The 26400-nt window shown below is 31.4% G+C and overlaps 1 protein-coding gene across 4 annotated transcripts in view; it reads right to left on the reverse strand.

The window, feature by feature from the left end:
- Positions 1-26400, reverse strand: part of LOC114331693 (zinc finger protein chinmo) — a 285780-nt gene that overhangs the window by 30652 nt on the left and 228728 nt on the right. For all 4 annotated transcript variants that reach the window (XM_050660928.1, XM_028281309.2, XM_050660927.1 and 1 more), the window contains exon 2: positions 15728-15877. In XM_050660928.1, coding sequence (XP_050516885.1) covers positions 15728-15848 — 121 coding nt within the window. In that variant the 5' untranslated portion in view covers positions 15849-15877. The remainder of the gene's footprint in view (positions 1-15727; positions 15878-26400) is intronic.

Consider the following 26400-nt stretch of genomic DNA (forward strand, 5'->3'; position numbering starts at 1 on the left):
AAAGTTTTAAGTTAATCTTCACATAAGTTATGAATATTTATAAAAACTCAAACTTTATGATTTATTTTGCAATTTTCTAAGCAACCAATAAGGATAGACATTTTCCTCATAAATTTGTTTAAAATGCGTAACTTTTTGGTAATAGACAAAAAGGCGAAAATTTAACGTTTTTTGATTTTCATTTGTTTATAAATATGTATATCATCAAAATCGGCTACAGGAAACATATAGGTTATTAATTTAGATGTCCATACTACTCAAAAAATTTGGTTTCGGCCTGGAGGGGTTGTGTCACCAACAGGATATTTTTTTTCCTTGTTTCTCTGAACTGATAAAAAATTTGCTATACATACAAAAAACCAGATATTAAATTTTTTTACGTTGCAGAAACAATTATTGTATAGAAATAATAGATACAAATAAATCCGATGAAATTCTTAATGAACCGTGCCTGGAGTATTGTTTTTAGATTCAGATAAGTTCGTTGTGTGTGCCTAATATCTTCCACAATCAACCGCTGGAGTCTCTACTAGATACATTTATATTTTTGTAATGCACTTGACCCACTGACACGAATTCATCAAGCTATGCACTTTGTGTATCTCGAAATAGATATTACTCGGGCTCTTGCTTACAAAATATTTATATATTTACTTTTCTGTTGCGATACTGTAACGTACTCAATAAACCAACAGTTTGGATGGTATTTATTGATGTAATCCTTTTATTTACTCGTTCAGATAAAAAACATAATTTATACGAGAAATTAGATAATTTTGGGAGTAAACAGAGTTTTTGAAATAAAATTTGACAAAAACATGAAAATTTCATGTCAGAAAATTTTTTGAGTTAGGTGAGAACTGATACATGGTACCTGTAAATTTTTCATGACCCAGCCGCAGTCTGTTAGGACTACTTGGTCATGTCTTTGAGCTGGAGGTGGTAGTAAAGCAGAAATATGGTTTGATAACTTTTTTAGTTTTGATTTTGTTTCGCTCCATTTTTCCTGCAAGGTTTTGTTACGTGTTACGTAGGTATGTTTGGTCTGAAAATGGCGTATTTTGCATTATAGGGATTACAGTTTATATTTCTATTTTATAAGACTCTTCATTAGCCATTATCTTAATGGTACCCATAACCATGTGTTTGCCACGTGTTTGGGCATTGTATAGCAAGTCTTTTGTTTGTGTTAAATTGACATTAGTAGGATACATTTGTTTAATACCATTTAACGTACTCAGAGAATCTGATATAATAAGAAAACTTATATCGTTGGTAGTGATGTAAGAAGAGAATATTCTCAAGAGAATATTCTCGAGAACGAGAATATTCTCTTGAGAGTTGCTTCGTCCTTAATCGTACTAAGACGATACATAAAAAAGAAAAATGAAAAACGGAAAATGTGGATACGGCTTTTCCAAGTAAACGCGAAACAATGAGTAATTTAACTATGAAAATATAGCTAGACAATTATTTGTTTAGGAATTTTACAAGAATGTCAAAAAGTGATTCATCATTCTCTTTGCCTTATCCCTATGCGGGGTCTTCTTCCCTAATTGCATTTCTCCATACAATTCTATCTTGAGTCATATCAATATTAATCCCCTTTATCAACATGTCCTGCCTAATCGTCTTCCCCCACGTCTTTTTTGGTCTTCCTCTCCTACTCCTTCCAGGAATCTGAACTTCCGCAATTCTTCGTATTGGGTGATTAGCGTCTCGACGTTGAACATGACCAAACCATCTCAACCTATGCTCTCTCATTTTGACATCAATTGGTGCCACACCTAGACTTCCAATAATATACTCATTTTTAATTTTATCCTTTTCTGTCACTCCACTCATCCATCTAAGCATTCTCATTTCCGCCACATGCATTCGTTGTTCCTCTTTCTTTTTCACTGTCCAATATTCAGTTCCGTACATCATAGCCGGTCTTATGGCTGTTTTATAGAATTTTCCCTTCAACTTCATTGGAATTTTTCTGTCATACAGCACACCACTCGCTTCCTTCCACTTCATCCATCCAGCCCTAATTCTACTGCATGCATCTCCATCTATTTCTCCATTACTCTGTAATACCGATCCCAGGTACTTAAAACTATTGCTTTTTACAATCAGTTCACCATCCAAAGATACCATGTTATTTGTAGTAACTCCATCTTTAAATGAACATTGCAAATACTCTGTCTTTGTCGTACTAAGTTTTAAACCTTTTTCCTCCAGAGCTTGTCTCCACTGTTCCAGTTTTTGTTTTAAGTCTTTTTCACTATTTCCTACTAACTAAAATTATTTACTATTTACTAAAATTACAAAAGACCTTTTTTGTTCCCAATAACTCAAAGAACCTAAAATAATATCTACCCGGTTCAAAAAAATAAATTTGTATAATTTGTTAAAAAAATGTTTTTAAATAAATGTAGCAATAACTCCGAAATTATGGCATTTAGGTATAGGGAACATAACATAAAAAATAATCAGTATTTCTTAAGGACTTCAAAACGCAAAAAATATACAGGGTGTTCAATTTAAAATCAGAAAGTTCATTGGATTTCCAAAAAACGGAAGTTTTGACAACAATGTAATTACCACTATAATATCGGCCGTATTAGAATACCCTTACACTCCAAAATTTATAACAATCGTTCAAACGGTTTCCGAGAAATTACCGTGTTTCCATACTTTCTCGCTACCCTGTATAGAAGTGTGTACGGAGTCCGGACAAACAATCCCCGGACTAATAATCCCGGACTTTTTGTCACACAAATTAACTCTGGACAAAATAAATCCCCACAAATTATCTCTGGACAAAAAATCCCCACAAAAATCCCGGACAAATAACCCCCACAAATTTTTTTGGACAAAATATCCCCACAAAATATCCCGGAAAAAAATCCCCAAGAAATATTTGCTGCCAAATAGTTCTCTAAAACTTTTTCCGAAATTTTACCAAATTTCGAATTTCAATTCCATGCTGAAAACTTCAAATTTTACATGACAAAAGAGTGTGAGTTTTTTCAAAAATCGTGGAAGATATGGGGAATGAGCTAAGGCCCCGTTCTCTTGACAGGCGCTTGATAACGCGCTATAACAACTACATACATTTTACTTAATACCGTCCACATGCTAACGCACGTTTACAGTCATTGAAACGCGCGTTAGCATATGAACGGTCTCAAATAAAATGTAGATATGTAGTTGTAATCGCGCGTTAAGCGCCTGTCATGTGAACGGAGCCTTAGCTCATTCCCTATGTCTTTCCCCACGATTTTTGAAAAATCACACTCCTTTGTCATGTAAATTTTGAAGTTATCAGCATGGAATTGGAATTCAAAATTTGGTAAAATTTCGGGAAAACTTTTAGAGAACTATTCGGCAGCAGATATTTCTTGGGGATTTTTTGTCCGAGATTTTTTGTGGGGATATTTTGTCCAAAAAAATCTGTGGGGATTATTTGTCCGGGATTTTTTGTCCGGGGATTATTTGTCAGGGGATTTTTTGTCCGGGGATAATTTGTTGGGATTTTTTGTCCGGGATTATTTGTCCGGGGATTATATGTCCTAGCTTCGTGTGTACAAGTCATACAGTCTTTTTCTATACGCAGTACTTTAGACTAACACAAAGCTTCATCCTATGATTTCGGTATTTTTAAAATTTAAAAAAAAATTCCTGGATTCCAAGGGCTTTTTCATAGAATTCTATGACTTTTCTTCATGGAGTCCTTCACTGGTGCATAAATATACATTATATTGACTCTCTATTCCAACTGTCATAATATGTATTATTCATGAGTTTTTGGGTATAAATTTGTTTATGCCTTCCTACTTATTTCTTCTGTTAATAATATTTCCACTCTTATGTTATGCCACGTTATGCTATTCTATAATTTATTATATCATACCAGAATAATGTACTGTGTTTATTTACGTATTAGTTTTCTTGTTCCTTCGTCCTTAATTTTAGACTCACTGATTACTAATAATACGTAAAGTAATGGTTCAGTTCTTCTGTTAAATTCAGTTCTTTCCTGTTTAGTGTCATCACATTATAGGTAACAATTTTTATCGTTTCTTTCTTCCTGTCGTTATCTTTTTTCTTATCTTGTTTATTTATTTCTATTCCTTGTGAAGTCTAACGAATGCGCAAATGGGAATTTTTACTGTCCCCATTTAACTTATCAATGTAGTTTAGATATTTGAAAGACACAGGAAAAAAAAATTAAAAAACAATAATATACTACACAATAATAAAACAAGAGATAAAAAATATAAATCTTTAAACTTGTGGGATGCTACGTATTCTCTGTCCTTTTATACGGAATTGAAGCCTGGACAATTACGGACGCAACTGTATCAGTTTCATGGACACTACACGTAACAAACACGGAAAGATGAAAAAATAAGAAGAAGCACTCAAGCAAGACTATGAAGGCGAGAAAAATGAGCTACTTTGGTTACATATTAAGAAATGAAAAATAGAAGTTGATGCGATTGGATATACAAGGGTAAGTTGAAGAAAAAAGAGGACCTGGGAGACGACGGACGCCCTGGAGTGTAAAAATAACCGTAGTACTCTTCAGACAGATTAAAATGGATTAAAATCGTCAACACGATCGGACACGAAGAAGACAAAAATTGTGGGAGTTGAAAGCGGAATAGAATGTGATCCAACCAAAAATTTACAGAACTCTACAAAAGGAAGAAAATGCAAAGAACCAGAATATACTTTAAACCATGAAGCAGTGATTACACTAGGCCTTGTTTTTTCTGAGTTAAACGATGAAGAAACTGCTAAAAGAATATAATAACTTCACGAAAACAAACTACATACTTCTTCACAAAATAAAAGAGGAGGTAGAAAATTTATGATAAAAACAAGAGTAAGACATCGCAGATAAAAATATCTGTATGTAGGCCAGGGTAATAAGACAAAAATATACCCTGTTTGTGACACTTCAGCAGCCAGGGTACTGAAGCTTTTTTTCGACAGGTAATACCTATAGAAACAAATTGTAACTATTTCCTGCGTAGGATCTGGCGGCCATTTTTATTTATAAACAATTAACTGTCAAAAAATGGCATTTTCCCCTTTTTTTTCAAATCAACTGAAAACAGTGAAACTTATGATTTTTTTAGTACAAATATCTTTGAGATTATGGAAAAAGCTTTAAAATAACGTATTACAATGTTTGATATACTCATTTACTGTTAAAATAATTACGAAAAAAGGTCGGAATTGCAAAAAAAAGAATGTGTGTACTTTTGTACGCACGTAAGAAGTTATACTTCTATTATCTATTATATGATTTCAACGAAATCAATATACTTTAAACAGTTTCTCTACTACTTTCCAAAAATTTTTATTAAAACAATACCAAAAATTAAAAAAACAAAAGAATAAAACACACACAAACACATTGAAAAACGCCACAAATGATTTCTGAACAATAATTGTTGCCAAAAATTTTAATTAAATACGTATTTTCTGAAAAAAATTATATAATAATATACTACAATCATAAAATCTATAAAAAAAATAAAAAAATAACAACTTGCTTGGGACTTGAACGCACTTCACGTCTATCGCGCCGTACGAGATTCGATCGATTTAGACCACCTTAGCGTATACGTCATGTGGGAATATACACAAACTAAACGTTTACATCATAAACTTTTTGACACTTTGTTTATAATCAAATTATTAGTTTGATTTTTGTCGAATTAAAATACAATAAAATATAGAGTAAGAAAACGATATATTAGATGAAGATTTGTAGAAAGTTTGTTCGTAATCAGATTATGTAAATTAAAGCATTGCCTACGAATAGGTAACTACATTATTTTTTTACATTTTTCAAATAGATAGGTATGAAGATAATTTTTTATTGGAATACAACTGAAACATTTAGAATTACGTACCTGCGGCTTTTCAAAACTATTTAAAAAGTCACTATAATTATAAATTTGATTTTATATCTGTCCTCACAACAATAAAAACTAATATATACAATATTTTTGTTTTCCGATAACCTCCATATTGAACAATTATTGACAGATCATTTCAACACCCAATCAGAGCCCGTATAACGACTAATACCATACTGTCGGTGTGCGCATGCGCGCGAATCAATATAAATTCACCCTCAATCTCAATCGCGCCTAAAGAAGTATAACTTCAAAAATATTTTCTCAATAACTATTGTAAAAATTAGTGTACAGCTTTAAAATGTTTGTCAAATGAGGCTTCTTTGATGCTTAATATGTGATAAAAATTTCAAAGCGATTCATTTAATTGTTTAAATTTTATTCAAATTGTTTATCCCAGAGAGCATTTTTTTGCAATAACATAAGTCAGAAAAAAATGACCTTAGAACCATTCCACAGGTGTCAAATGAAAGAGCATGAGCTACATTTTCAACATGGTTTAAAAAAGTGAATAAAGAATGCATTTATTAGTAATAAATAATTATGCAAAAGTATCGTCAATTTTTCTTTATACACTTTTTGAAAAACTTTTTCCAAAAAAATTAACTTTTTTACCCTGTTTTAAGTGCACAACTACCAAGTAATGTTATCTATATCATAATTGATAAAAAATTGTAATAAATATGTATAATTTCTTATATAACAAAATAAAAAGTTTATAAGAAAAGATTTACGATACTTTTGCATAATTATTTATTTCTAATAAATGCATCTTTTATTCACTTTTTTTAAACCAAGTTGAAAATATAGCTCATGCTCTTTCATTTGACACCTGTGGAATGGTTCTAACGTCATTTTCTTCTGACTTATGTTATTGCAAAAAAAAATGCTCTCTGGGATAAACAATTTGAATAAAATTTAAACAGTTGAATGAATCGCTTTGAAATTTTTACCACATATTAAGCACCAAAGAACACTTATTTGACAAAAATTTTAAAGCTGTACACTAATTTTTGCAGCAGTTATTGCGAAAATAATTTTTTTTGCAATTCCGACCTTTTTTCGCAATTATATTAATAATAAATGAGTATATCAAACTTTGTAATATGTCATTTTAAAGCTTTTTCCATAATCTCGAAGATATTTGTACTAAAAAAACCATAAGTTTTCCAGTTTTCCATTGATTTGAAAAAAAGTGAAAAATGCCATTTTTCACAATTGTTTATAAATAAAAAAGGCCGCCAGATCCTACGCAGGAAATAGTATTACCTGTCGAAAAAACGCTTCAGTACCCTGGCTGTTCAAGTGTCATGAAGAAATCCTTATTATCCTGGACTAATGGTGGTCACTAGACGTGCACAAAAGATGGTAGAAAATCCTGGAGAAACAAAATGGAGAATATCATATAAAATATATCGACAAATACAGTTAATAATATAACCTTCAACTACTTAAACCGTATTAGCTTTACAGCATTAACAAAAAGCTTAGCCCTTATTTACATACAATAGCCTATAACCTATTATCTCACGCATCATTTATATTTTTTTTCGGTTTAAAACCCCAATTTGACACGGACATGAAAATTATTTTCCCGAAGAAGATATTATTTATCACTTTTAAGATTAGATTAGGAACGTCTTGACACATTTTTGGTATATTTAACCAGTTCACATTTTTCAGTTACATAAAAATCCTTGGACGGCCACAAAACAAATTGATATCTGTGGTTTGATAAGAAATTTTGGTAGACCAATTAATTTGTTCCAATTTTGTTGCGTACCTTTTTGATTCAGCGGGTTAGATTGTGCATATAGACCAGTTCAGCGTTCTTGACATACAGTTTAATTTTAAATTAGATATATACATATACAGTGGAACCTCGATTATCCGTCAGAGCACCGGACCAAGGATATGACGGATAATCGAAAAGACGGTTAACAGAACATAAAAAAATAATAAAAATTCATAGTACATAATAGCCCTCAAATTGTATTTGCACTGTCGGAAAAATGAAAGAATACCCATGAACGATCACATCAATCACTTGTTTTGTATTTGCTATCTTTTTCTATTACAAACGTTTGCTATTTATAGAAAAAGACAGCAAATACAAAATAAGTGATTGATGTGATCGTTCATGGGTATTCTTTCATTTTTCCGACTGTATGTTTTATTAGACAATATAAGAGGGATTTATGTTAGTACATTCGAATCAGTTTGATTTAAAATATTTCGAAATCTTTGTTTGTTTTATTGTTACTTCACATTTTGCAACGGCTGAATTTCTTAATCGACGTAAAATCATCAAATCTAATAATTATTGTGCCGTGCGTTTTTATTTTCGGCTTGCGATTCTAAAAATAGAACTCTAAAAGCATGATATCATTTATCATTACCTATTTAAATTGAAATTTAATCCAGAGCCCTGAATAAGAACAAAAACTTATTTACATAAAACGCTGGACACAAGGGCCGCCCGAAAACTTTATCGTACCGATCTATTATCGTTATGGTACTAGATACTGGCATTCTATAAAAATAACAAAGTTACTCGTTATTTTGATATTTTAGAAACACCTACTGTACTTAAAAGTATTTTATGGTTCTACGCATCATTAATTTCTGCATTTGAGAAAATGTTCGACGCCATATTTCGGGGACACACTATAGATGTGTAGATTATTGCATAAATCAATAGAATATTATAGTCATACTTTAATTTCAAATTAATTCATTTTTCTGAGAAATTAATAGTTTACAATATTTGCATTTCATTCTATTTCGAGTACGCCAATCAATGCGCGAGATTAAGAACAAGATATTATCTCCAAATTCTATCCTACTGCATGGATTTTAATGAAATTTTGGGAGTAGCCCAATCTCCTAATTCAAAGTCTATCCTATATACTATGGCGCTTTTATCATGGGGGAAGTTCCCACCACTTCTCAGGGGTGAAATATTTTTATTTTCGAATTACATGGAGAAAAAGGAAGATTTTTAAAAAAATTTAAAAATTCATTCTATAATTTGATCACATTTTTTACAAAAACCATTCATTTTAAACCCGTTCAAGTTTTTGAAAGTAGAAATAACACTATATATATATTAAAAGGTATTGTAGAAGGAAAACAATGCATTTAAATTATGATGGATGGGGAGTTAAATGTATATACTTTTCATTTTTCCTTAAAGTACATTAGTCATATACTTTTTTGCACCATATCTCGCTTAGTTTGTAAGTAACCGACATTTAACGGTGCTCGTTTTAAAGGCCTTTTCAAACACTACAAAAGGTGTTGGTAGCATTAACACCTAAAACCTACCGTTCCTCTGTTATTTCAAGTTGAATACACCAATTTGAGCATGCACCAAAAAACAAAATATTTTCACCTGCCATATCTCTTTTTGTATTATAAATAGAACATTTACGAAGGAACAAATCTCTTTATTATTTATAATCTAAAAAATGTTTTTTATAGTGTTTTTAGTTCGATGCATAGTTTTTAAGGTATTCACAAAAAATCCGTTCGAAAAGGTGTCATTTTTTAATGAAAATGGCCAATTTTCAACTACGCATAACTCAAAAAGTATTGAGTTCTCAAAAAAACGTATAGACCAGTTTTTGCTTAGAAATAGGTTCTTTAGCCACTTCCGTGCTTATTTTGACCAACAAATTTTCCACCCCCTTGAAGAAGTGGGAACCGCCCCAAGATAAAAAGCGCCTAGTATAAAGGGGAGATTTTGTTTCTTGAGCTATTCCCTACTTACTGTGAAAATATCAGGTACATCAATGTAGTAGGATGGAATTCGGAGCCAAATACCCTCATTGACTGCCCTACAATAATAATAATGCTCTGCTATGAACGCGTGAGAGAGGACACACATAAGATTAGAGCAAAATTTCTATTTACCGTAACTTTTCGAGTTTTTGAGCTACAGCAATGAATTTTATGTCATTGGAAAGGTAATTTTGCATTCTTTCAAAATATGTTAAAATATACAGGGCGTATCTAAAAAAATTAAGATTTTTTATTCATTTCCGGTTCAACCGGAAGCCATATTTTTGGTAAAATTTATTGCGATAATAGATAATAAAGTACCATATATGTCTGCAAAATTTCAAATTTTAATTTCTATTAAGAAGGAAGTTACGGGCACTCGAATATTTTTTTATAAAAAATTCATCAACTCCCCTCCTATGGGGAGTTAAGATATATGACTAATGTCATTCAATTTACCGATAGGACGTCAAAAATATATCAAAAAATAAAAAAATTCCTTGAAACCATTTTTGAGAAAATCTAGTTCAAATTTATGTCAAAATTTGACCCCTTAAATATAGGCAACCCGTAACTTTTTGTGAAAAGCGATAACATCCTTCTTATAGCCCCATCTTTAGGCTATATAACGACTTTTTCAAATTAAACTTATCTTAAACAATTTTTTAGATAGATAGGGAAATGTGTCGGGTGGGCGGTCGGCCATGTTGGCCGCCATTTTGAATTTGGAAATGTCAAATTCCGTATTTTTATTTACCTATCGATGAGCTTACTTTGAGTTGAATTTCATTCATTTCGATCAAAATTTGCAAAAATGGGCCCTAAATAACCCCCTATTTCGGCCCCCCTTTGAGAGGTTTTTTTTAAAAGCTTAGTTTCTCGACAAAATTCTCTTAAACTTACTCATACCGAATTTCATAAAAATCGGTCCAGTAGTTTTTGCTGGGCGGCGGCGACATACGTACGTACGTACGTACGTACATACTTCCGACATGTTTTTTTTTATTTGCTTTTTAGACTCAGGGGGACTCAAAACGTCTAAAAAAAGTGAAATCTGAAAAATTTTTTTTGCACGATCCTATAACTTTATCTATTATACTATACTACGTATATAGTACGATAAAGTAAAAAATGCGGTGGTGGCATTACTGCACGTGTACATTTCAACGAATTTCGTTTGGCTTATCGCAATGCTCAAACAAAATGAATTGATGACTAAATTTTTACTTATGTAGTCAATATAACAACTTATGTATGGGCCCTGACGGTTAAGAGAGGTGACGGTTAGTAGAGAGACGGATAATCGAGGTTCCACTATATATGGCCTATAAATGACACTGCTTCCCCGCTGCCCACCTAATGCACTTGATTCGCTCCGATTAATTCAGTCATTCGTCATTCTACACTGGCAATGCAACTTACTCTCATAAGCAATGTTGCCGATTTTACCGCCTCCTTCAGTGGGGTATATCTAATCCAACACTAAACAGCCTGTGTTACAACATTCTTATTAATTTTATTAATAACGAAATTCATATTCTGGTAGAAGAGTAGTAGCCCGATCAGGGAACACAAAATTTTACGAAAACCTCCAAAAAAATAAAGGAAGGATGAAAATTTGGGAATAGGTAGTTGAAATTGTCTATTATTATATAAGAAAAACTTTACAATTCTACATCCCCTCCATTTTACAAAAATTGGGAAATACGGAGTGAAAAATATTTTCTCGTGAGTGAAAAAATACACCTTCAAAATAGGCCCAGAATTGGATAAAATGACTAATTCTTGCAACTTTTGTTCTATAGAGTTTTTTCACTAAGTCAATATATTTCGACCTATTTGCGAGTGAATATTATGTTCATTTTTAACAAAAAAAAAAAACATGTTTATGGACGGTTTTTCGCTGATAACTCAAAAAGTAAGTAGTCTAGCGAAAAAAATATTCTCAGTAAAAATATAGCTTATAAAAAATTGAAAAAAAAAATGGTGTAGGTACGCCTGAGGTCTGCAGACCCAGTATAAACAGAGTTTTAGCTAATGAAAAGTAGGTTCTCCTTCGTCAAATTCCAAATCGAATATTTCAATGCGAAATAACCAAAAAAGCAGAGCACTTTTCGGGGAAAATTCATTATAACCATTTTTTTAAGTGTCTAAACAAAGTTTATTTTTGTTTTTTTTTAAATTTCTAACATTAAAAATAAGTGGGTTACGCTCAAAATATTGTTGGTCCCTTTTATTTTTGGGTACAAACATCGCGAAAACCACCCCCTAATTAGCTTCCCACATAAAATTAATCGTAATCGTTCAAAGTTTTGAAAAAAATTGGGTTTAAAATAAAACATTTTTTTTATAATTAAAAAAAAAATGGAATTGTTCATGGAATTAACTTAAAAACTATTAGTAATGCCAAAAATCTTAAAGAGTAATAAAATGTACGTTTTGCTTTTCTGAATATTTATCCTTTTTTGTTTTCTTGTTATACTAAAATTGATTATGCCATGGCTGTTCAAAATTTGCCTAAACTCGTGATTAGTTACTCGTTCAAACCATTTTAACCACAGCTTTTTCAAAAATAAGCACTTTGAACCGATGAAACTTACAGATCATATAAATAATACATAAGCAAAGTAACTTGTGAAGTGGTAATGATAAAATTTATTTGCGATGCTAATAATTAGGGGGTGATTTTCGCGATTTTTTTACCAAAAAATAAAAGGGACCAACAATATTTTGATCGTAACTCACTTACTTTTAATATTACAAGTTTTTTTAAAAAACAAAAATAATCATTTTTTTAAACAGTTTAAAAAAGTTGAAATGAATTTCTCCGAAAAGTGCTCCGTTTTTGGGTTATTTCACATTGAAATATTCGATTTGGAATTTTATCAAGAAGAATGTACTTTTCATTAGCTGCAACTCTGCTTCTACTGGGTCTACAGACCTCAAGCATACACGATTTTTTTCAGTTTTTTATAAACTATATTTTTGCTAAAACTATTTTTTTCCGCTGAAATACTTACTTTTTAAGCTATCTCCGAAAAACCGTCAAAAAACATGTTTTTTTTTCTGTTAAGAATTAACATATTCACTAACTCGAAAAGTATTGACTTAGGGAAAAAACTCTATAGAACAAAAGTTGCTTAGAATTAGTCATTTTATTCAATTCCGGACTTATTTTGAATGTATATTTTTCATCTTCGAGAGGGGGTATTCCCGTCTATTTTTGAAAAATGGAGGGGATGTAGAATTGTAAACTTTTTCTTATATAATAATAGACAATTTCACCTACCGATTCCCAAATTTTCATCCTTTCTTTATTTTTTTTTGGGGTCAGATTGTTATTTGATCTACAGTTGAGTCCTGGAATCTTTACCCATGCGTCATCATTTAAAGCATACGAAATAAGTCGTTGATAAGTCGGAAATTGAAATTTACTAAACGCAACTTATTACGTAAAAAGTAAAAGTTACTTACTGTCACTTGCTGTTGCGTTTAGTAAATTTCAATTTCCGACTTATCATCGACTTATTTTGTAGGATTTAAATGATCACGCACGGGTAAAGATTCCCGGACTCAACTGTAGGTAGGTACCTACACAGAGGACCCGAAATAGGCAGCGACCATAACATGGTAGTAACAAGATAGGAGAAGAAATAAGAAAGAAGAAAAAGCCAAGTACAGAAAATTAAAAACTAATTAAAAAGAGACGATAAAAACTAAGAAACAAATATTTAAGGAAAAAATAAACGAAAAACTTGGATCAATAAAAAACAGAAAACAATAATAATGATATAAACAAACAACATAAATGTAAAACAACTATAAGGATGTATGTACTTATAAGGATAAAACAAACAAGAATTATAATAACTATAAGGATGAAAGAAAAAATGTAAACAAACTTATTATTACCGGAAGCAAAGGATAATTGGGAAAAATTTGGAAATAAAATGGAAAACAGGTAATAAAAGGACATTAAAAAAGAACTCTGAAAACCATAAGAAAACAAAATAACATTAAATATACAGCATTAAAGATAAAAACGGAGTATTAATAATAGAAACAAAAGAAATAGTAAAAAGATGGAAAGAGCACTTTGAAGAGCTATTAACGGATAAGAACCAAGACGATATTAACAAAGAACAAAATAATATATTGGATTTATATCACAGTAAACCCAATAAAATAGGAAAAACTAGAAGAATCAATAAAAACGTTAAGTACAGAACAACTCCTAGAGTGGGTAGAATAAAAACAGAGATTATAAAAAACATGGCAAAAATGTAGACCAAATATTACTAAAAATGTTGAATAAAATACGGAAAAATAAAGATATCCCTGAAGATCGGAAGATGCCACTAATAGTACCCTTGTTCAAAAAAGGAGGTAGGAGAAAATGTAATAACTACCGAGGATTGACGCTGCTATATCCAAACATATTATATGAAATTCTTAGAAAAAATAATAAACAAAGGATTAAGAATAATGACAGAACACAAATATACGTCATACCATTCCTTGACCTATAAAAAGTCTTCGATAAAGTACGAAGAGTACCAGTACATACCTACTATGGAAAATAACAAGATAAAAAAGAGTGTATATGTTGCTATGAATGATAATGACAAAAAATATCCAATGAGAACAACAATGCTATCAATGACGTCGACTTTGCAAAGTAACAAGACACTTACTCAACACACACACTACACATTACTCCCCTGACTTAGTGATAAGTTATACAATTACGTGGCTAAAGGTTCTAGTTCTAAACCACAGCCAGAATCAGAGAGAAAAAAACAATGCTATCAGTAATAATTCAAAAGCAGATATGTTTACAATAAAGGGAGGTTTAAGACAGGGCACTTAGTCCAACACCATTTCTAATATTTATGGACGACAGTATAAAGAAATGCACAACAAAGAGTAAAAGGCTGAATATAGAATATCTAAATCTACAAAGAGCAGAAATCTCGGAAGAAGTACTTGCTGACGATCTCTTGCTAATTGCAGAAACTGAAAAAGAACTTCAAAATAGTTTGGAAATATGGAATGAAGTACTTACTGAAAAGGAATGAAGATAAATATCAATAATTATGTAGATAAGAGAAACAAGAGAAACAGTATAAAAATTTGAAGGAACAAAAATAGAACAGTTAAAACTTTTACATACTTAGGAGTAATAATAGAAGAAACAGAATCTCTAGAATCAGAAATCAATAGCAGTGTAGAAAAAACGAAATAACTGTATCATACAACAAAAATTTATATTTATCTGCAGAAAAGAAATATTACGGAATACAAAAGTGAAAGTTTTAAACAAATGGAAATCCACATCATCAAAGCTTCAGGAGATAAAAAACAGGGTTGGACCATGGCAACCACCCGAGGTATCCAGACGAAACCAAACAATTATTTCCCGTTTACGACTTGGACATACTCAGTTTTCTCATGAATATTTGCTGAAAAAAGAAGAACCTCCAATTTGTGATGAGTGCGGTTTACCCCTTACCTTACAGTGAAACATCTAGTGGAAAAGTGTGAAAAGTTCAATAGTCATAGAATTAAATACCATTTAGCTAACAATCTTAAGATATTTTAGACGATAACAACACTACTAAACTATGTATTTTTGTTTCTAAAAGACTGTAATTTACTAAACAAAGTGTAATCAGCTGTTACTATCCCGCTGATAATCTTATTAGGTTAAAGCGGATTGTTGTAAATAAAAAAAAAGTGAAAGTTTTCAAAGGGTTAGATTATGTATAGACTAATTCAGCCTTCTTAGACAAGGCGAAAAGTTCGGGTTCATTCGGAAATTTATTTTTGCATAGTCTCAAGATACTCAAGAATAAGGTGCAATGGGTCATCCATGTGAAAATGTAAAAAATTTTAGGTTTCTTGAATTATTTTGACCAAAAAGATCTCTATCTTGACCTACACATGTGTCAAAACATTCTTATCAATTTTATTAATATCGAAATTCAATATATATGAAATAAATAAATATTCAAACTTACCATCACAAAACAGCGTGACATCCGCCAAAGTTTCAGACTTGAATAAGTTGCTAAAAGACGTGGCTAAATTCGATCCAAAACTGTTCCATTTCAAACAAAACTGCTGTTGCTGCGAGTCCATTTCAACGCCGGAATGAAACAAATTATGAGCTGCAACAAACAACAACCAAATTACAAAAATGGTTAAAAAGACCAGAGTAGGTTTTTCTGAACATTACTTTTTTGCAGATGGTTAATGGGATCGCTAATTGATTTTGTGGAACATTGGTTCGTTATAAATGCATAAAGACTTATACATACAAATAACTACAAAAATATTAATTCAAACAATCTAATCTCAATCATGGTCCGATGTTTTCAAAGTACCTACTATGTACAAGTATAAGAGCTTTTTTGTCTTAATCTTCTTATTTTGGCATCATAACACTGGATGGCAATGTCCTTCGATTCAGATTGTGTCCTTCTCCTCCATTATATTTTTGGTAATCATTTATTTATTTATTTATTTATTTATTTATTTATTTATAAAAATCCAAACAGGTCCTAAAACCTTTTTACATGGACAGTTATAATCATAAACTTTATATAACAAATATAACTAATATATACAGTCATTAGCACAACTATTGATAGGCAGATATAGAAGACTTTAACACAAAAACAGCTAGACTAATGATATCTATTATCCATCTACTAGTTTAAAGTGCTCTTGCACTATACGTCTATAGCAACCAACTGACATTGTAAAATCAATGTTTTTTACTAAATTTATATTGTTCGCTAGTTTCAACATGGCCTCTAGAGGAGAGCAAACAGATGTTCTTATTTTTCCAAACAACAACTGATATCTCGTTGCTTTTCGAGGAACATTAAATGGTATCCGCATTCGTAAATCAATTGTACCTGAAATATTATTAATTATTTTATATAAAATCATTGCCATTACAAATTTGCGCCTACTAGTCAAAGACAAAACTTCAAATTATTCCCTTAGCATGGCTGATCTTATGGTTCCATAATCAGGCCATCGATGATGTTTTTTGAAATACAAATAACGAAGAAACTTATTCTGAACTTTTTCTAGTGCCTCTAAATGTACTTGAGGTTGTTGTCCCCAAATAATGGAACCAAATTCTAATATTGGTCTAACTAAAGTATTATATAATATTTTTATACCCTTAATACTAGTAAAATCGCAAGTTTGTCGACATATAAAACCCAGCATACGGTTCGCTCGTTTTGCAGCTTTACCAATATGTGTAGCAAATGACAGTTGATTATTATAAATCAAACCCAAATCCTTGACCTCACTGGTCCTTTTTAAAACATTCAGTCCTATTAAATAATCAAATACTATTGGTTCTCTTTTACGGGTAATAGACATAACGTAGCACTTATTTATATTGAATTTGATCTTATTATTGTCACCCCATAATAAAATGTTCTCAATATCCCTTTGAATCATTACGCAATCCCTAACAGTTTGAATTATTATGAATAGCTTAAAATCATCTGCAAATAATAAGTAATCTGAATACTGGATGACGTTTGCTAAATCATTTATAAACATTAAGAACAAAAGTGGTCCAAGATTAGACCCTTGTGGTACTCCCGAGTTAGCCTTAAATTTACCAGAAGTATTTCCATTGTGTTTTACAACAAAACTCCTATTCTGCAAATAACTTTTAAATAACTTTATTAGATTATCAGATAAGCCAAAATTACATAACTTTCTTAAAAGAACATCGTGTTTTACTTTATCAAAGGCTTTTTCGAAATCCGTATACACTACATCCAATTGCAATTGTTTTTCTAACGCATTGTTTGCAGACTCGGTGAATGAAATAAAACTTGTGTTTATCGAGCGACCCGACATAAAACCATGTTGATGATCATTAATACTATTTTTGACGTGATTATATACATGAGCATGCAATATTTCTTCGAAAATTTTTGATGGAGCACACATAATAGCGACTCCTCTATAATTTTCAATCTCTTTTGTTACCCGCCTTAAATACTGGAGTAATTGAAGATAGTTTCCATTTTCTGGAAATTTTGAATAAGTTATTATTAGATTAAAAATATGTAATAATGGTAACTTTAACCCTCTTGGCATGCCTTTAAAATATACGGGGGGGTGCCATCTATACCGGCAGCTTTCTTTGGTTTCAGCTTTTTGACTGCATTATCATAATCTACGCTTGTTATTGATGGTAAATTCAAAACATTGTTATTACTAATAATATTTGTAAAATTAGTGTTATAGCTGGAAATGTCGGTAGAATAAACAGATTCAAAATATTTCGCAAACTCATTAGCAGTATCACTCTGATTTATTTCTTTACCCCCAAAATAAAATATTTCTGTTTGATTAGACTTAGAATTCTTATTATTAATGAAATTCCAGAAATTCTTAAACTCATTTTCTATATTTTCCTCAATTTGCCGTATATATTTCCTGTGCTCTATGTTAATTAATGATTTCAGTTTTTTTCTGATCTCTATAAATTGATTGTTAAAATAAATTGAAACATGTCTTAACTTTCTAAAATTATTTTTTTGTTTGAGCAACTTTTTGATATCAGGCGTAAACCATTTCGGAAAATTAGAATAATTCTTGTAAATATTATATTGTGGTACAGATCCTTCAAATATATTAAGTACTTTTGAGTAAAAGATATCTAGAGCTTTATCTACCTCTATTTCCTCTGTTACAGCTTCCCACGTCATATTTCTCATCAAATCACACATCAAATCAAAATTTGCTTTTTTAAAATTAAATCTATTACCAACTAACTTATCTGTTTGTCTAAAACTTGATACTGTAAATGAAAGTTGAATTTCCAGAGATGGATGTAATCTATCTTCCTTTACTAACGGTAACTGCTCTTGACATACCTTACAACTATTTATATTATCTGCAGATGCTACTACTTGATCTAAAGTTTTGCCCTGCCAGTTTTTTACATTGTTATAAAGCAAAAATGAATTAAAATTTAAAAACTCAATCATACTTTTAAACTTAGCATGATGAGTTCAGCTATTTTCCACGTTATTGTGTCATATTGTAACCGGAATACTGCATTTATAGGATTTGTGAAATTTACGACGAACTTTCGAGGTAATTGTTGTAGTTGGTATTTCTCTGTTATTAAGTCTGTGGTCACTTTTTTAAGAGGTATTATAATAGGCTTTATTATTGCTTGATCAGTATTGTTCACATCGTGTTCAGTATTCTCAATATATGTAATCGTTTTCGGTTGATGATCATTTTCCATTTTGTGATTTAGGAATACATTATCTAGTATGAATCGAATAGATTGGCTTTTTGTTTTCTGTCACCTGTCCATGTTCCATCTTCTTTTCTAATAAGTCAAATCTGCTGTGGTGGTTTATTTATCCTTTTTTCTTTTTGGTATTTCTATTTCTACAAGGAGTAATCAATGGTTTGATCATCTGTCAGATTGCTTAGGTGTTGATTTATACAGTGATGAGCGTGCTAATAACCGGAAAAATAGATCAAAAGATGGAAAACAATACATTACGAAACAAAAAGAGTTGAAACTAGTGGAGGTGGAAATTATCATTATAAACGTATTAATTATCATTACATTACATAGTTTCCCACCTTTAGACGTATCAGAGGAGTATGACAAGACAACTGTCACTGTGACAGTAGAATTTTATAAAATATTTCCATCACAGACGTCTAAAGATGGGAATCTATTTCTACAAGGAGTAATCAATGGTTTGATCATCTGTCAGATTGCTTAGGTGTTGATTTATACAGTGATGAGCGTGCTAATAACCGGAAAAATAGCTCAAAAGATGGAAAACAATACATTACGAAACAAAAAGAGTTGAAACTAGTGGAGGTGGAAATTATCATTATAAACGTATTAATTATCATTACATTACATAGTTTCCCACCTTTAGACGTATCAGAGGAGTATGACAAGACAACTGTCACTGTGACAGTAGAATTTTATAAAATACTTCCATCACAGACGTCTAAAGATGGGAACCTATGTATTGTAATGTTAATTTAATACGTTTATAACGATAATTTCCACCTCCACTAGTTTCATCTATTTTTGTTTCGCAATGTATTATGTTTTCCATCTTTTAGCTATTTTGCCGGTTATTAGCGCGCTCATCACTGTATTTTGATTACACAGTGATGAGCGCGCTAATAACTGGCAAAATAACGCAAAAGATGGAAATGGAAAACATAATACATTGCAACAAAAAGAGATGAAACCAGTGGAGGTGGAAATTACCGTTATAAACGTAAAAATTTACATTACATTACATAGTTTGTCACCTTTAGACGTCTGTGACAAGAGTATTTTATAAAATTCTACGGCCCAGTGACAGTTGTCATACTCCTCTGATACATCTAAAGGTGGGAAACTATGTAATGTAATGTTAATTATTCATACGTTTATAACGATAATTTCCACCTCCACTAGTTTCATCTCTTTTTATATTTCGCAATGTATTATGTTTTCCATATTTTAACTAACTCTTGTCTAAATCTAGTCTAGTCCGTTTTGTTATTGGTGGAGTATGCTTATTTTCTTTATGATATACTTACTCAGATGCTCATTGTTTGTTAGTAGTATGAGAGAGTGATCAGAACTAGAACTATCAGGTCCAATGTATAAAAGAAAATTGAAGACAGGGAGAAATAGAGACTACAATATACACTTAATGTTCTGTAAAGTGTACACCAAGTATATTTTCACCATTGATAGAATAGGTGCTCTGTTTCTTTCATATGTATATTTTTTTATTATCCCGGTTTTTTATATGTTTCTCTGCCTTCCGGTTCCAGCTTCGTCGATCGTTCCATTCACCAGGGTGAAGGTTCCTTTCCGACATTGCCTTCTGAATGTCGCCTATATAGGATTGGTTTGGCCTTCCTCTATTCCTTCTTTCCCTTGACATCAATTTTAAAATTTGTTTTGGCAACTTGGCGTCGTCCATTCTTTCTACATGACCATACCAGATCAATAATTGACTTAATTGTCTCCTTGGAATTGCATCTATGATAGTTGATTTGACTCCCATGATATGTCTGATTCTGATTTGGTCATTTTGTATTCTTTCAAATCTTGATTTTTTCTCCAGAAGTCCATTTCCAATGCAAGTAGGCATCGTTCTAGGGATTTAGTAAGATACCATGTTTCGCATTCATAAAGCACTATACTTTTAAAGAATGGAGTTAAAGACGAGACGTTTTTTGCTTTCATAGTTCTTTTGACCCATTCAGGCCCATAGTTCAGACATCCACTCACCTTTTTTCCTTTCAAGATCTCATTTTCGGTCATACATAAGCAAATAATAATATAACTAAATAATTGCGAATTACTAATTTTTTCACTGACTCAGAATCTTCCAACAATTGCCTAAAACGACCCCTACTAATTATTTATTTATTACGTTTGTGTCTGAAGGCTGTATTCGTTTGAAATCGATATCATTGGAAGCAAGTCTACCACGTAGTGCAACAAGGCTCTAAAATTATCATTAGATCTGATGATCGGCATATTTTGCAGATGCAAAAATGACATACGATCGAAAAATCGCAACTTAAGCAGATATATCTATGCATATAATGTAAAGTTGTTTATTTGTTTTTGACGCCGAACTGTATATGCATAGATAAGATTTTAGCAAATTGTGCATCAGCGGGTTTTTTCATATTTTAAGAATCTGACGCTTTGGTGTAAATAAAATTTGCAATTTTGATTTAGCAATAACTAACAACAATTATTAATAAATGCTTTCCCAACATTAGTACAAGAACAAGAACACTAAGGGTTTAGATCTGAACTTCAAAGACGCTTTGTATACAGTGGGTGACAGTGGTATCAGACAAGAGAGATGATTCACTCATCATTCGTGTACTTCTTGTCTTGTTCTCCACTTAACAATACGTTTCGCCCATCGGTTGTCAGATAATCTGACGTGATTTTTTCAATAGCATCTATTGCTTTTGCTTTATATGTATTCCTTCGTTTGGGATTCGGTTTCTCAGAAAATTGGGTATCTTTGGCGCTCCACGGCCCTCCAAGTCACGAGAATCTTGCATATCCCGATCTAAAGCGATCCAGCTTATTCTCTAGGCTGATAGAAATCTAACTTAATATTCATTTTTTGATAATTTTTTGTAAAAAATTGTATTTACATATGTGTGATAGGGTGATAGCACACTGATAGGGCGGTATTTTGTTTAGGTATGTTATGTCTTCTTTTTTGTGTAATAAATTATTCGATTGAGAAGTGGTTTTTCTTTGAAAAAGAAAAGCAGTCGGTGAAAAGTTTGGCAAAGCCTGGATAATTTTATTTCTACATAATTTGATCGCTTCTATCACTACTCCATCATCGCCAGAGGGCCAGAGTTGTTATTTTTCATTGCTAGAAGTGTCGTTTTGGCTTCATATGGTGTTATTTCTGACATTAATTCTGATCCTTGGCTTGTAATTTTCGGCAGGAGCTGATCTTGTTTTCCGTTGGTGCTCTCATAGATTTCGCGATCAAACGATTCAACAACTTCGAGGATTTTAGTTACCTCCGTAGTATTGATTCCATCTTTGTTTCTTATTTTCTTGAACTATTCTTTTTATTTTCCTGTATTGTTTTCTCGTATGCCTTTTCAAATTCATCGGAGATATTTTTTAATTTCTTCATAGTTGTGTAGTTGGAGTCACACTTTTCCATCAGCTGTCTTATTTTACCTAGAAATTGGTATTTTGACTTGAAGTCATAATTATATGATGCAGCAACAAAGGAAGAAGGTACAGAAGAAGAAACAAAGAAAAAATAGTCTGTTATAAGATACAAATGGTCTGAAACATTGGAAAAGAAAATGCACATTAAATAAATCGTTAATAAAAAGTCTACCACAAATATATTGTGTCAGTTCATACAACTGTTATTTTTAGGTTAAGTAAATTGTTATTAAAACAATTTTTGACTGCTTCAAACATTTTATAAATGACCTTTTGCTGAATTTGGTAAATAATGATTGTATTGACATTTTGTTAAATCGATATCTACAAAATTGCATACTAAAAATGCATTATTCTGTTAATTCAGCTTCGTTGCAAAAACGAGGTTTATTGTTCTACATTGAATGGTAAATGTATCAGTAACTAGCAGAAATCGCAAAATTCAACCATTATTTTAAAATATATGTTTTTATCAGCTATAAGTGTTATATCGTTATCATCTTGCAGAGGATTCAAACAGTTATTTTAATTCCTTGTACCTATAACTACATTTCTAGAAGACATCTTCCAACGAAAAATAGAATAACTTTAGAAATATGATGTCCCTATGCCTAAAGTAAAATGTACATACTTTAAAACCTCTGTTCCAAGGAAGGTTCCAAGTGTAACCTAAGTGATGGAAAAACATTGAATAAAGACAGGCTTGTTTTGCCCACTTATTTTATATTTATTGCTATTTTGCAGCAAGGGTATTAAATTAAGACATTTTTAACCAATGGTATCTGATAGAAAATTTAATTATCTTTGTTTTATTCCTATACGACTTTGTTCCAAAACGAATCGTTTTAAAGTTATAAGCAAAGGAAATAGAAAAAAGCGACATTTTTTTAAATTTTTAAATATTTTATTTTTTTTATTAATGTTCCGGGCATATTTGGAGCATAAGTCAATTATTATTAACGAAGTTATCACCTAACTTCATCCGCAAAAATCCGAATGCCACCTCTCACATCCACCTAAAAACAGATCCTTCCTGGTCTAAATACATAGGAATATAAAAGTATTATTGACTATTCTCAGTGAACTAAAATTTCTCATTCAAAATACATCTGCGACGAGATTGTGTAACACCCATTGCACCTTTTGCTATATCCGATCTTTCAACACAGTCTACAAAATATAACGTTTTGAATTAATAAATAATTAAAGAGACAGCTTGGCTATACCTACCATTATCTTTAAATAAAATGTAACCGTTTCGTTAGACAGTGACCTAATTCTTTTTATCTGAGTGTAAATTTAAGGTTTTGACACCTGAAATACATAAAGGTACAACGGTGGAAAGAGCTATGAGTAGAAAATTAGACAAATAGACAATAATTTTGCATTTAGTTTGGTAATTCGTTCGCTGATATATGCTATGGCTTTTAGTAAGGGTAAGAGACTTGGTTCCGTACATGTTGATGTTGTAGAAAGATCAGACTAGACGGAGACTAGATGGAGAGTCAATGAGCAGAGGAGCAACTTAAATTAACAATTATTATAAGACACAATAAAATAAAGAAGAATTGAGAACAAGCGATCTGCCCCTATTAGATAATAAGAAAAAACCAGAAAACTACAGAGGTATCAATTTGCTGAAGACTACCCTGAAACTTACAAATAAAATTTTGCAAGAACGAATGAATCAGCAGATTAGCAACAAGATTTCCGCACGGAAAGGTCGTGTACAGATGCATTATTCATCATGAAACAATTTACATAGAAAGAAATAGAACAACCTACCCGCATTTTTATATTTGATCGACTTGAAGAAGGCATCTGACAGAGTCCGACTTAAAGAAGTAATATATCTCTTGTATAATATAGATATCCCGTTGGATATTATAAAAACAAATGAATATGAAGACGTCTACCAAAACAATAAGATGGAAGTCAGAATATATGGATAACTTACGGAACCTATAGATAATAGATACAGACAATGAAATAGAATAGAATAGAATAGAATAGAATAGAATAGAATAGAATAGAAATATGCTTTATTGTCACTGAAAATTTTTACAGTTTTATGGACAAAAGTCAAAAGAAAAATAATATCAAAAACAAATAACATAAATAACAACTACAATTTACTAAAATTAGATAAATCGTCAATATACTGTAAATATGATATAAAACCAAAGACAAAAACAATTAATTGCAAAATTTATATAAATTGCAAATTGAACATACTTACAACAAGTAAAATACATTAGGAATTGACAGTTTAAGCTACTGCGTATGAAACCCAATTTTCTTAGTTATTCATTAAGAACTTCTTCTATTGAATAATATGTATGGTCTTTTAGATAGATAGGCTGTTGTCATTTCACGGAACTTTGGGAAAGATGTTGCAGATTTAAGTTGTAAAGGGAGATGGTTGTAAAGTTTTTTTGCGGAATATAATACAGATTTCTTTACTAACTCAGTGGATGGTATCGGTAAATAAATATCAAATATTAAATTTCTGGTGGAGTAAATATGATTGGGCCTTGCTGGAAAGACATGAAGGTGTTTACGAATTAAACAAACCGTTTCTAGAATATATAAAGATGGAAGTGTTAAAATTCCGTGATTTCTGAAGTAACTTCTGCAATGTGTAGATCTTCTGAGGCCAAACAGATATCTTATTGCTCTTTTTTGCAATTTAAAAATAACAGCAAATTGAGCAGCTGTACTAGAACCCCAAAAAGCAAGACCATATCGAAGATGAGACTCGAACAACGAAAAATATTTTATTTTAGAAGATGCTAAATTGAGTTCTCTTGAGACAGATCTTATTGCATAGCAAGCTGAGGCGAGTTTCTTACTTAACGAATCGATATGAAGGGACCATTTGAGGTTGCTGTCTAAAAAAATACCAAGAAATTTTACAGAATCAACGGTACTGATCTCTGGCTGTTATTAAGAGCCAAAGGTTGAAGAGCTCCTTTATAGGATAATGCTACTGTTTTATCTATATTAAAAGAGAGTAAATTAGAGTCAGACCAGGTCTTTATCGTCAGCAGATCCGAAGTTATAGTTACATGAAGAGATGAAATAGTTGAGTTGCTCCAAGTAATACTGGTATCATCAGCAAAAAGAAAAATTTTCCCATCGGTTTTTAAATTAGTGATGTCATTTATAAAGGGAAGGAACAGAAGAGGACCTAATACTGAACCTTGCGGTACTCCACATGCAATGTTTTTGAGACTAGAGTCAGTATCATTTGCTCTAACTAGTTGTTTCCTATTATTCAAGTAGGATTGGAACAAATTCAAAGAAATACCTCTAATTCCATAGAAATTTAGTTTTTTTATTCAAGATGTCGTGATTTACACAATCAAAAGCTTTGGCATAGTCTCAGAAAACAGTGGCGGAAAATAGAACAGGAGGATTATATTAGGAGAACATATTAAGCCCTATGCTATTTACCCTAATCATGGAGAGAGTCATAAAGAGCAGCAATAAAGGAAGTGGATACAGAATGGGAAATATTTATTAAATTACAATTCTGTTACGCAGACGATTCAATTTTGATAGCCCAAAATAAAGATAGTCTTCAAAGACTAGTTCCCAGATTTAATACAAGAGCAAAATAATTTAAGATGACGATTTCAACTCAAAAATTTACAATTTTTTTCGATGTTTCTTCTGTAAAATCTCCAATAGGAGAGGGACACAATTCAGACAAGATTTCTATTGTTATAAAACCAATAAAAAATGTTTCTTACTTTGAATAAAGTTAATGTTCGTGTAAATAAATAAAAAGCAAATAAAATTAAGCAAAATATGTAAACAATAAAAATTAGACATAATGTAAGTATTTTTATAATAATTGCCCATAAAAATGTTATAAGTTAGCGTAACGAGATTTTTATTATTACTGAATGCAGTTCAGGACTTCGAATG

The sequence above is a fragment of the Diabrotica virgifera genome, chromosome 9, assembly GCF_917563875.1.
Source record: "Diabrotica virgifera virgifera chromosome 9, PGI_DIABVI_V3a".
NCBI lineage: Eukaryota > Metazoa > Arthropoda > Insecta > Coleoptera > Chrysomelidae > Diabrotica > Diabrotica virgifera.